Consider the following 14,342-nt stretch of genomic DNA (forward strand, 5'->3'; position numbering starts at 1 on the left):
AGCCGTCCTTGCTAGTCGGCCGGTCTCGTGGGCGAAAAGTGTGGCCACACTTTCGTCGCACCATGGAAAGATTGTGATTCGTGATATTCTCTTATAACTGCTTAAAACTCGAGTTCATTGGTAAGGGTGGCATAACTTATAAAATGTTTTGGCAACGAGTTCACTGAGTATTTCAAAATACTCAGCCCTGCATGTGTTTTCCTTATGTGCAGGTTGAACGATGACAAGCGGTGGCGGGTGTTGAGCATGATAACTAATTAAGATGGATGTTTTGAACTTCAAGTGTAGTTGTGTCTTCATACATAGCTGCCCTTTTCTCTTGGTCGTTTTCCGCTGAAATTACTTTGAAACACTTATGATTATTTTGGATATTTTGCACTTTCCTTTCGGTTTAGAGGCCTTAGACCTTCTTGTGGTTTTTATCTTGGAAACTATGTCATACTCCTGAGATTTTTTATCGTAATTTATGATACCTTCCTTTTTCTTATTTAAGCTTCTAGGTTAAGTTGTTGTTTTAATGCTCTGATAGTTCCTTTAAATATTTTGTTTAAACTCTTTAAATGAGAACCCTAGCCAATGTTGAATTCTTTAAGTCCGTGTTGGTAGCAGTCGCCGCATTTATTGTACCCTTGGAAGGCGGGCTGTTACAGGTGGAGTGAGGACGTATTGACGATGGGCGTGCTGCTGTTTGTCAAGCTTATCCAACCTCTTGTCAAACTTGTCCAACTTCTTGTTTATGATAACTATTATCCGATATAATAAATAAGACGAAATTATTTCCTCGTAGGAATTCAGGGATGGATGATGAGATCATGATGAAAGCAATAAATGTTAAGGGATAGTTAATCGTTTCCCTTAACAAGATTTTGGCGTCGCGATTATGAACGGCGGAGAGATAAAATGCAGTCGCGGGAGTTTGCCCGTCGATCAAACCATACAGTACAGAATTGAAACAAAAGCATGAAAATAAAATAAAGGGTAATTATATTCAATAATGCTATGTAGCCACATTATGGCACCCACACAAGGGTGTAATAGTATTTAAACACTACTAAAATATTAAAAAAAGCTAAACCTAGTTGTTAGTGCATAAGTATTTTCCAGGATAGCCCTTTCCTTTTAAAACTCTATATTTTGCATTAATGTAGGACTCTTTATTCTTTCAGCTTTTCTTCAAATAGTAGTACAAAATTAATATTCGGATCATATTTTATAAATAAAGGAGATTAATATGACTAAGGAGTAAGGACGATAATTTATATAGTTTGATTTAATGATGATTTATAAATCAAATGATCAGAGTATAAAAGAATGATAAAAGTAATAATGTTAATAATAATAGTGATATTAGCACGTTAAATACTACTACTACTATTATTATTAGATTATATCACACCTTCAAAATCTTATTTATAAAATATCATAGGATTATTATAATTTTATATTTGAATATTTAAGTATGTTATATGAATATAGTTTTGTAAATTAGGATATGCAGTACTCCTACAAATTAATCCCTCGGTTCATTATAAATAGATCACATTTGCTATTTTGGGATGTTCCTTAAAAATAGACTAATTCTATTTTCATCCGTCCTATAAAAATATGAACATTTTCATTTATGGAAAGTTATCTCTATTTATTATTCATATACATTAAGTTATTTACAACTTATATCACCACCATTAAAATACTAACAATAATGGGGTCTCATTATCCACTAATACTACTTAACTGTCATTCTCCTCTCTCTTACTTTATAATTTTATCTTAATTCTCGTGTCATATCATATGACCATATTTTGGGACGGATGGAGTAATTTTTAGGGACGGACTGAGTATTATTTATGATAGAAGGGTATAACATGTTTAAATTGTTTTATGAATATTATAATGTTATTAATCGATAGAATTTTATTTTTTTTCAATTCATATATGAGATATCGATTAATATTTTGTATTGATTCTAAACGTGAGGTATAACTTAAATCTACAGCATACACCAAAAAATTAACTTAAATAATTATTATTAAACACATATGTTTTAAAAATTAAATTTTAATATTAATATTAAAATTAAATAAACAATTAAACAATAAATAATATAAAAACGGTGCAATTTTATGATAACAATAAGTAATTCAATTACTAAATGAGTTTAACTTGATCATAGAAAATGTAAATATTAATATCACACAGGAACTTGGATTATGATAGTTCAGTTTGATATCATAAGATATTATGTATAGTACTCCATATTAGTATTATATATTTATTTATTATATTATGATATTATAATGTACTGCGTCATTGTAAATTATTAATAAAATTTAAAAATAATGCATGTTAAGGCTAAAAGAAATCCCAAATTCACAATTAAATTTAAGATTAATAGAACCATTAGTCGAATTTGAGATAGATTGGATATCTCACTCATCTCAATGAATACAAGACTAATGAAATACCAAATTGCTCAATTAAATATAAAATCAAATTAATAAAATTTAAAAATAATGCATGTTAAGGCTAAAAGAAATCCCAAATTCACAATTAAATTTAAGATCAATAGAACCATTAGTCGAATTTGAGATAGATTGGATATCTCACTCATCTCAATGAATACAAGACTAATGAAATACCAAATTGCTCAATTAAATATAAAATCAAATTATATTTTCAATTATTAAACTGAATATAAGATTACACAATTGAATTGAATTAAATTTAAATTTACAGTCATTCAGTCAAAATTAAGATAAACTGAAACTTCCAGTTATTTAATTAAATTGAATAACAATTGAATGAAATTTACTAGTGCGAACTAAAATACAGACTAAATTACAAACTTATATATGATTAAAGCGGAATATCAACTATCCTATCAAAATAAAATATACTAATACACTAAAAAAATAATAAAAAGTAAAATAGTGTTCATTTTCAATTAAATATGTTAGTGATATTACTTTTAATTGGAAATGTCTTACTATTTTATTATTCGGTTTCCACTGCAATATATAGATTAAGTCACCTTCAAGAACAAATACTATGACTAAAAAGAAATAAAATCTGAGAAAATAATACAAGGAATAATTAATATAAAGCGTGTATAGAAAATAACTGATTTGTTATAGTGAGCTAAGCATATATTTCTGGATGATTTAATGCAAAGGGTAAAATAGTTATGGATATTTTGATACTTTCTAAGTGCATTAAATTTGATTGTAAAATCTGATTATGGCCAGCCATAATGTGGCCATTTAGCCTCACTCAATTATATTTATGGATTGATTGAGAACAATACAATGTCTCCAAAATAGACTAGCCCAACTTATGAACAAGAAAGCAAGAGTAAATGCTTAAATTGGTCCTAAACATATGCTCATTTTATGATTTTAGTCCTACACTTTATCTTATGAATTTTTGCATCCTGGACATTTTAACTCGAATCACAATTGGTCCTACACTAACAATTTCGTCATTTTATTAAACGGTTTTAACCCGATTTTGACAATTTTAAAATGATTTTAAACTGAATGGAACTGTTAAAACTATCAAAATCGGGTTAAAACCGTTTAAAAATTGACAGAATTGTTAGTGTAGGACCAATTGTGATTCGAGTTGAAATGTTCATGATGTAAAAATTCAAAAGATAAAGTGTAGGACCAAAATGATGACCAGTTTTGGCCTTTATTCAAAGAAATATATAGAAAATATAAGATAAATTAATAATAGACAAAATAATAAGATATGGAAGATATTGAGATATGCTCGTAGGGGAGCACTAGTGTGCATCCTTAATTAGAGTGCTAAGATACATTTAATCACGTGCTGCCACGTGTCACGAAAAAATCAATATTATAAAACAAAAGTGCAATTTACATTTCTGAAATTGTACATGCGTTTCCGCAGATTGCATTTTAGCTATAGGCAAATTGTATTTTTTATTGTTAAGTTTTGCATTTTAATATTAATTGTCTACAATGCAAAATAACCTATATATAATGCAAATTAAATAGTCAATATCTAAAAATGCAAAACTCAACAATAAAAAATGCAATCTGCCTATAGCTAAAATGCAATCTACCAAAATTCATCTATAGCTTCTACAAATGTATATTGCTTATACATTTTTCTGTATATAATATTGCATTTTTTGGTGCCACGTAACAGCACGTGATTTGATGTACATTAGCACTTAAAATTAGTTAGCATATTATTATATCCATATACTCGTATCACATTCCATTTTCTAATTTGGATCTAGTATAGATATTAAAAACATGTACGACACAAAAGATACTTAACAAAATATAATCCATCAAGATAAACTAAAATACAAGAGATAGAGATGAGAAATGATAACACACCATAAAAAACTACACGAGTGCAGAAGTAGCACATTAATGCCAACAAGAGGAAAATGGATCAGGAAAATTTTCTCGTTGGGAATCTAAGATTATTGTGTATAATCTTCGTAAAAATATAAGTCATAGGCTTTGGGATGCTTTTGAACTACAGCCACATCACGAGGAATCTCTACCTTCAATGATGACTCAAAATACAAAGTTCCGATTGTCAAATAGTTCATTACGCTTTCAAGCACCGTGCTAATTTCGTTAGATCCTTTTATCACCTTGAGACATTTGAGGTTGGGAAATGGAGGATGCCTTTGTTCAATGGGACCACCAGCCAATTCAAGAACCTTTGAATTTCAAACAACCATTAATTAGAATACAAAAATTTGAGAAACACTAGTAGTAGAATTAGTAGTGCATATAAAAAGATACCATGAGAGTGTTCAAAGTGAGTGAAACAATGGAAGCATTTCCAAGTTGGTGAAGAAACGTAACACACTTCAGATGAAACCGTTTAAATATTTTGAACATAATTCCATGAATGTCTAAATAGACTTCCTCCAACATTGGGAGATTTATCTTGCCACATTGTAAAGGTAAAAAACCCATGTATCTAAACTGAGGTAAGCAATGGCGCAAAAATCTCTTTGATTGGGAAAACAGTATCGGATTCAAGGATTTCAAGAAATCTGAGCTTGGGAGCCCTTAAAACAAGGCCATCCCACAAGGCCAGAGAAAGCTTCTCGAGCTCCGGGAGGCCGGAAAAATCGAAGGGCAAATGGACGTCAAGGTAAAGGGTTTTCAAATTTGGTAGAGAAAACCGTTTTACATGAATCCAGGTGTTTCTCTGCTTGATCTCGAGTTCCCGCAGCGTTGTGGAGGTTGAAAGCGCGGCGGGAAGCCTCAGATTTAGGCAGCTGAGGCGCAGCGAGGCGGAGGGATTGAACGCCGTGAGTGGTTGATGGCATAGAGCACGCATTTGTCCACGAGTGATAAATCTTCAGAGACCCAACGCTCGGTGTCGAGTTAGAGATGGAAGTCGTGAAGAGGGGCTGCAGTGTTGCGGTGAGAGAGGAATTGGGAGACGAAGCGAGGGACGCGGTGGCGGGAGACAGCGCCGTGAAGGTTCAACCGGATATTGTGGAGGGAAGGCCGGAGGTGTTTCCATCTCTTGGAGAGAATGGAGGCTCGAACGGCTTCAGCTGTGTCGATTAAGGAGAGGATGTGTAGAAGAATATCATCTGGTTGTTCGCTAATTCTATCTTCCTTCTTCCTCTTTGCGAAAAACATAGGAGACAAAGAGAATTTACGAAACAGGATGATTATATTTTTTGTTTACTGATTGTTTACCAATTATCTTGACGTATTTATTAATACGGAAGAATACAAAGATATACACACAATAACCAATATTAATAAAATATAATTATTATAATTGCAATATTGTTTTTAATTTAGTTACCAAATAATTAGAGATCCTGATATGACAATCATATTTGCTAATAATAAGGATTTCATGAAACATACTTCCACCATAGACTATCAAAAGATCGAGTGTTTTCTATCCTTCTTGAAATTAGCTACATGAAATTATCCTGCTTCAATAATGTATATATACTGTGTCCTAGGTCTCCAAGTATGAATAGAATTTAAAATTCCCAAAAATATAGCAAACTTTGAATTTTCTGCAAGTTTGACCCGGCCCGGGTAGGTTTTGTGATGACCTTATATGGTCTGGGTAGTGGTTCTGGAGGAGGACAGATTTTTCACCCGGTCCGAGTAGGTTTTAGCTTGAGCCACCTAACCTGGGTAGGTTTTTCAAATAGCGTGCATTCTTCGCAAAACCGGGCATAACATTCTCTATAAAATTAAGACGTGGAAGATACCAACATGAACCTTTTTCAAAAATGAAGAGAATGGTATCCTTTAGAGTCTAATCAGGAGTCTGATTTTATATCTTTTTCTTTTCAAAACTGTAAAAACCCAAGTTTTTGAACTACTTTTAAGCTATGAATCTTAAGTTGCAAATTTTTCTTTATTATTATTTATATGACTTGGAAAATGACATAAAGAAATTTCGTATATTAGTTGTTAGAAAAATCGAAATTTGTAAATAAAGAGTTTTTCTTGGAATCCTTTAGTGTGATTTATAGAAATAGAAGCGTTGTGACGAAGTTTGACGTGAGGAAAATAATAAACGACAAAAACATAAATCCTAAACTGGGAATTAAAAGGTTCGAATACATAAATTGAACCAATGAAAGTTGAATATTTCATTATAAAAATATTAATCTATTACGAGATTACAAGTTAAGAGACATGCAATTTTCAGGCAGCTTGTTCGACGACCACACATGACTCCGATAGACCTCGATGCATCTTTAATATGTATGCAGCCTAAAAATAAATAAACTAAGTACTTTGATGAATCATAAGCTAAGTGTAGCATTGATTAGTCAAATTGTAAAAATAGTACACGTTGTAACTCATCCATGAACACTTGTATATATGAAACCTCCATCTCCATTTATACCTCTTTCACCAAACAATAAAACATGGAGATATAACTCAATACCGAGATTTCAAGTGAAACAAGAAGCAACACCAAGAAGGTCAACTCTAAAGTCTTTCTTTTCTTTTGACACTTTGAATATGCATCAACAAATCCAGAATGAACTAAAATCAATGAAATTTTGATAGCTTTCTCCAATATGGAACAATATTCATGAAATTTAAGCACATAATTAGAATCCTTTTCGAGGGGAGCATTTTGCCGTATTCTGGCCCCCTCTCCGGCGAACTTCTGGCGATGGTAAGGGCAGTTTTAAAAACACTTAAAATCAAAGAGACCTAAATCTAAGAGCACTCCCAATGGGGGTGGCGAAAATCCGGCGAAAAATCGCCGAACATCGCCGGATTATCGCCGGCCGTTGTGGTGAAATCGGCGATAATTCGGCGATAATCTTACCGTTATTTCGCCAAGCGGCGTTTTTTCGCCGGATTATCGCCGAGCGATCGCCGGCCACTGTGGGCGACGCTCGGCGATAAATCGGCGATATTTAAATTTTTTTTTTTTTTTCGGCCCAACGGCTATTTTTACATCCCACCCCTATAAATATTTCCTCCACTTCCTCCATTCATCACCCACAATCTTCATTCTCTCCATTTTCAATCTCTTCTCCCAATCTTCAATCTTCATCAATCTTCCAAAAATTATGAGCTTTTGGAAGAAAAATTCCCGCTCGGGTAAGGGTAAGGGTAAGGGGAAAGAGTCGAGTTCACAAATTCCCAACACGGATGAAGCAAACGAGCAGTGGATGCACTCGTTGTTGGCGATGGGTTCTCCTCCCGGCCAACTTCCATACGCGGGTCCGTCTCCTTTGCAGACTCCTCCGGCGCGGAGACTTTCTCCGTACTTCAACTCTGCCGGCAGAATGCCCTCTCCGGCCGACGATGTGTATCGGCCCCAGTTCGACACCCCCGGATCAACCCCAGGCGACCAAGAATCTCAGGCCGCGACACTGAGCGCGGAGGACTTCGAGGTGGAAGAAACGCCCACCGAGCCGCCTTCTAGGAGCCGGGAGGGGAAGCGGCGCGGCGTCGTCGAGCCGCGACCGATACGGGTTCCGATGAGAGGCCGAAGCGGGTAAGGACTACTTACACTCACTCTGCAAGAGTCGATAGCCACCTGCTGGGCGGACACGTCACGCAGAACGCGGAGCGCAGCAACTACTGGGACCGAGATCATATTCTGGGAGCGGGTTGCCGCGAAGTACAGGAGCCAGCAACGCTGCCTCGATGAAGGACCATGGCAGCGAGCGATCCGTCGGCATTGGGAGCGCCTCATGAGGGACTGCGGCCACTTCAACGGTATTTATTCTAACTTGTTGGCGAACATGCCCAGTGGCCAGAACGAGCATATGGTCCGAGATGAGGCCATGCAGAGGTATTGTGGTCAGTACTTGTCGAAGGGGTTCAAGTATTGGAACATCTACGATAAGCTGAAGGATCTCCCCAAATTCCGGACGGGGATGCACGTCGCGCTGCACGGGAAATCGGTGCGCTCGCGACTTAGCGTTTCGGAGAGCGAGGGGAGCGCGACCCACATCGACTTGAGTGGGGATGGTCCGCACGAGCGCCCGGGAGCGAAGAAGGCGAAGGGGAGGCGGAAGGGGAAGGGCACAACGTCGGAAGTCGAGTCGGAACCCCACATCGACTTAGAAAAAGCCACTTATTCGAGCAATGTCGCCAATCTGACGCAGATGTACACGTTGTACTTCACCGGCGGCGGGACCCCTGAAGAAAAGGCGGCCCTCTGGAAATGCATCCAAAGCCTGCAGATTACGATGGGCCTCGATCCCGACGCCCCTCCGGCCCCTCCGTCTTAGTTTTTTTTTTTTAAAAATCTTTGTTTATTTGCGTTTTTTATTTGTAGTTTTTTTTTTCTCGTTGTATTATATTTTCCAATGATTAATACAACGATGAATTGTTCATTATTAGTCTATTTATTAAATACATTTGTAGGGAAAATTAAATAATATAAAAAATAATGATGTAAAAATGAAATGTTGAGTTAGGGAGAAATAAGGGAGAAATAAGGGAGAAACCAATGTAGCAGTTGGCTAAAAACTGGGGATAAAATGTGATGCTGATGTGGCGCTGATGTGGCAGGAGTTAGGGAGAAATAAGGGAGAAATAAGGGAGTGCCATTGGGAGTGCTCTAAAAGTAGTTAAGTCTATTACGTAAGTTTTTAATCAATGAGTGTGAAGAAAACGAAAATGGAAAGAAAGGAGAATACAAAGAGAAAACCTTACCTTGCCGGAGATGCCGACGACGACGTCGAGCACTGGGTAGGATGACGGTGTCGTGACCGTCTCATGCAGCAGTGACTACCACACAGAAAGTGGCGGTAGGCTGAGGGAATGAGAGGATTTATAAATTTTATTGTAAGTTAAAGTTGAATGCTAATTTAATTTGGGCTTGTTTAAATAAATTAAGTTAATGATCCCAAATAAGTCTAACCTATTAGTCAAGGGAGTGTTATATTGCTAACTCAATACCTAATTGCTAACTACAATTAAATAATAGCCATTAGATATTCAAATTAAGGGCCTAGATCATCAACCAAGAAATATCAATACGATCAACAAAATACGTCAATAAAGCCATATGATTAATTCCATAAAATATCAATAGGGGTATTAATGTCAATTAACTACATGTTTAGTTATAAATAACTTTTAAAAGAAATTCCAAAACTTTAAATTCATATAACATATATCAAATTAAAGATAATTTTATAAGGATTCCAACGATATCATATATGCATATGTTCCGACGACAAAATTTGAAAATAAATTCAAAAAATTTTCAATTTTTTCGTAAAGCAGAAATGTCAACATACTATATAATATATGTCAATATAATACATGTAGAATGTCAATATAAGCAATGGGTTAACATTCTTAAAGCATCGTGTTGACATTCTCAAAGCATTGTGTTGATATTTCCGAAACACTATATTGACATTTTCATCTAAAACCCTAATTTGGCATTTTTTTTTAATCTTTTTTTATTTTATTAATAAAAACGAAAATTACACATGGCAAATTGTAGTTAGCAATTAAATGATGAGTTAGCAATTAATAAAATTAAAAAAGATAAAAAAAAACGTCAAATTAGGGTTTTAAATGAAAATATCAATATAGTGTTTCGGAAATATCAACACAATGCTTTGAGATTGTCAACACGATGCTTTAAGAATGTTAACTCATTGCTTATATTGACATTCTACATGTATTATATTGACATATTTTATATAGTATGTTGACATTTATGCTTTACGAAAAAATTGAAAATTTTTGAATTCTTTTTCAAATTTTGACGTCGGAACATATGCATATATGATATCGTTGGAATCCTTGTAAAATTATCTTTAATTTGATATATGTTATATGAATTTAAAGTTTTGAGATTTCTTTTAAAAGTTAGTTATAACTAAACATGTAGTTAATTTACATTAATACCCCTATTGATATTTTATGGAATTAATCCTATGACTTTATTGACGTTTTTTGTTGATCGTATTGATATTTCTTGGTTGATGATCTAGGCCCTTAATTTGAATATCTAATGGCTATTATTTAGTTGTAGTTAGCAATTAGGTATTGAGTTAGCAATATAACACTCCCCATATATCATATTACTTTTATATTTTGAATTATATTTACCTGTATTATAAATCTAAATTAGTTACTACAATCTATCACTATACTTATGCATCTATCTATCCCTATAATTATAGAATTAAATTAGTGTTAGGTTTTAAATTTTGAAACAAAATTCTATTCGTTTAAAGTTTAATTACATATTATAAAATTATATTAGTGGATTCGGTTAGGATTTGAAAATTAATTCTACAATAACAGTTGAACTAATTTATTTTTTAATATAATATAGACGTTAATTGACTATGTATTATTTTAATTTCTTTATTTTTCTATTCTTATTATTGTACTTTTGAGGTTGTTTACAATAATTTTTTTCATAATTTACGAATTAGTCTTATTTTATTTACTAATATTAAATTTCATTAATATTTATTTTAAAGTTAAGGGTTTAGGATTTAGGTTTCAAGGTTTGGGTTTTTATAGTATAGAGTCACTATATAGTATAGGTTTCAAGGTTTGGATTTAGGTCTCACCAGTGCAATCTTAATTTATAGTCTTAAATCTCATTAGGAGAAGTGGTAATTAAACATTCTTTAGGTTTTTTTGTTTTGTGTGATGTAAATTTGCTTTATTTTTTAGTCTCACGGACATAGTCATTTTTCCATTTTATAAAAATAATGTACAGTATTATTTTCCACGTATTTATATTTTAGCCGAATCCTAACTTCCTTCGTTTGTTTTTACTAAGCGGGCCATATTAAAACTTAAACTAAAAACAAACGTTTTTCTGAAGAAAAAAATGGAGTAATATAGAGAGAGTTTAAATGATTCATTTTTCATTTTAAATGCAAAACGATTAATTAATAGTTTCACATAACTAAATGTATTAGTTTCAAATTCGTTATTGTGTATCAGTTTCAAATTGGTTATTGTTTGTGTTGTCTCTATGCTTAATTAATTGCTTAGTTTTGCTTGTGTTTTATGCATTCATCTTGGTGATAATTAAAATTGTGATTTATTAATGAATTTGAATTTTTAACAACGATAGTTTCATATATATTTATAAATGTAATTTACAAGAAATAATAAATGTACACATCCATTTAGAATTCTTTTACTACAATTGATTGCATATTCATTAGAAAAAATAAGTTTCCATCATTATGGTGCAATTGTACACAAACCGGCAGCAACAATACAAAATCAATTGATTCAAATTCTTTTTATTACTAATAGATTATAACGTGAAAGGTCAAACAATTTGTAACTTATTTATTATTAATTTAATTTATAACAAATAATTTTAAAATTATTTACATTATAAAATTAATATTTTAAAATTAATATTTTAGTTAATTAATTACGTTCTAAAATTAATATTTTAAAATTATTTTAGTCTGTGCATAGCACGGGTGTAATACTAGTTTATTCTAAAAGGGGAGATTTACGAAGAAAGTAACGGCGGGAAATGAAGGATCTTTTCCAAATAGTTGGGAAGTAAATGAGGTGAAAGTGGGTTGAAAAAGGTGGTGGGATGTGGGGCCTACTTTTATATATTAGTTTTAGAATAAAATGTGAGTGTGAATGAGTTAGTGGAATATAAGGTCCACTATCAAAAATAGTAAAAGTGAAAGATGATAAATTTTAGGGGTGAACGGAAATGGAAATAGATGACAAATTTTTAGGGACGGAGGAAGTACACTAGAGATAAGATCAGATGAGAAATGACAACCCACCGTAAACAACTACACAGGTGTAGAAGTGCTGGACGCCAACTAGAATTTAAAGAAAGAGATACTAAAAGAAACACCTAGCTAAACGCCAACAACATGAAAAGTGTGTCACGAATATTTTTTAGTTGTAAATATGAGATGATTGTGGTCAATCTTCCTCACAATATAAGTCATCATTGGCTAGGTCGTTGAAATTCTGTTGAACCACAACCACATCATGAGACATCTCTATCATCCATAATGGCTCAAAACATAAATTTCCTCTCGTCAAATAGTTCATTACGCTCTCAATCACTGTGCTAATTTTATTAGATCCTTTCACCACTTTGAGACATGTGAGGTTGGGAAATGGAGGAGGACTTTGCTATGGACCACCATCCTTTTCAAGAACCTTTCAATTTTAAATAAGAAACCATTACCACGTACATATAAATATAGAACAACAATATTCCCACTGTCCCAAGGAAGATGACACCTTTCTAAGGCGGCACGAGAATTTATGCAATTTTATTTTGTGTGTGAAGTAAAGAAAGTAAAGTAAGAGAGAATGAATAAAGTAAAGAGAAATGTGTTTCCATTTTAAGTAATAGGTCATCTTGTTGGAACAAACCAAAAAGAAAAGTGGGTCATGACAGAGGGAGTAGTAAAAAGTACATCCTTTGAAAATTTGTCACTTATTTTCATTTTTGTTGGCCCCAATAATATGTCACCTTTCACTTTTACTATTTTTGGTAGTGACCTCGCGTTCCACTAACTCATTCCCACTCATATTTTAAAAAACTTAATACTCCCTCCGTCCCATAAAAATATGTGCACTTTCCATTTTCGTCCATCCCACAAAAATATGTGCATTTTATTATTGGAAAGTTATATAAATTTTATAATATAGGTCTCAGTATCCACTAACACTACTTTACCATACCATTTTCCTCTCTCTCTCTTACTTTACAAATTTTGTCTTAATTCTCGTGTCATACCCATTGCTCATATTTTTATGGGACGGAGGAAGTATATAAAAGTATGACTCGCATTCCACTAATTTTTTCAATTCACTTTATATTACATTTCTTAAAATACGTGACAAATCAAATGGTGACAAATTATTTTGGACAAAGAAATGTACCTTAAGAGTGTCCAAAGTCAGTGTAACAGTGGTAGCATTTCTATGTTGGCTAAACAATCTAACAAATTTCAGATGCAACCATTCAAGATTGTTTATAATTCCATGAATGTTTAAACAGACTTCCTCCAACATTGGGAGATCAATCTTCGAACATTCCAAAGGTGAAGAACCCCGATATTGAAACGAGATAAGCAACGGAGCAGAGATCTCTTGGATAACACAACAAGTATCAAAGATTTCAAGAACTCTAAGCTTGGGAGCCTTTAAAACAAGTCTATTCACCGGGAACCCGCAGAGTCGGGGAGTTAAAAGCTTGACGGGAAGCCTCAGAGTAGTTAGGCCGCGGTGGGGCGTGTGGAGGCGGAGGGATTGAACGCCGTGATTGATGGCGTAGATCATGCTATTCTTCATGGCTTTGAGATCGAATTTGTCGTCGAATGAGAGGTGGAGGCTGGCGACGGGGGCTCGGTGGTCGCGGTGGAGGAGGTAGGGGAAGAAGAAGGGGTCGAAGAAGGCGGCGGAGGTGAAGTTGAAGCGGAGGTCGGGGAGGGAACGGCAGAGGTGTTTCCATCTCTTGGAGAGAATTGTGGTCTGAAGGCATTCATGGAAATCGAGATAGGAGATGATGTGTTGGAGAATTTTATCTGGAAATTGGCTGAGTCTGTCCTCCTCCATTTCGGTATGTCCTATTATGTTTCCCATTATACATACTAGTATCACGCCTATGCACAGGGAGTTTATTTTTACTACATTAATTTATAAATTTTAAATTAATTAAATAAAATTAGAATTAATATTAACAATGAACAATATAAGTAATAATTTTAGTTATAAGAAAATCAAAAATCTACACAAAATCAACATTGAAGTATAACAAATTTGAAACAAATCACATATATTAATAATATATGTAGAAACATAAAATCATGGAATAGGAAGATAAAATTCTATCACACC

At 33.7% G+C, this 14,342-nt stretch overlaps 1 protein-coding gene across 1 annotated transcript; it reads right to left on the reverse strand.

The window, feature by feature from the left end:
- Nucleotides 1–5,384: 5,384 nt before the first annotated feature.
- LOC125206609 (putative F-box/LRR-repeat protein At3g18150) lies at nucleotides 5,385–14,060 on the reverse strand. The gene is made up of 2 exons (XM_048105850.1): nucleotides 13,386–14,060; nucleotides 5,385–5,633 (listed from the first exon to the last, which is right to left on the reverse strand). Exons 1-2 carry the CDS (start codon nucleotides 14,058–14,060, stop codon nucleotides 5,385–5,387), a joined length of 924 nt encoding a protein of 307 aa, XP_047961807.1.
- Nucleotides 14,061–14,342: the final 282 nt, after the last annotated feature.

The sequence above is a fragment of the Salvia hispanica genome, chromosome 2 (assembly GCF_023119035.1).
Source record: "Salvia hispanica cultivar TCC Black 2014 chromosome 2, UniMelb_Shisp_WGS_1.0, whole genome shotgun sequence".
Taxonomy (NCBI): Eukaryota; Viridiplantae; Streptophyta; class Magnoliopsida; order Lamiales; family Lamiaceae; genus Salvia; species Salvia hispanica.

Bases quoted from the DNA above. Each gene is read 5' to 3' on its own strand.
- LOC125206609 (XM_048105850.1), bottom strand. From the start codon at position 14,060: ATGGAGGAGGACAGACTCAGCCAATTTCCAGATAAAATTCTCCAACAC. The intron at 5,634-13,385 runs GTACATTTCTTT...TTTTTCGCAAAG, and splicing joins TGACTTTGGACACTCTTAAG to AGGAAGAAGGAAGATAGAAT.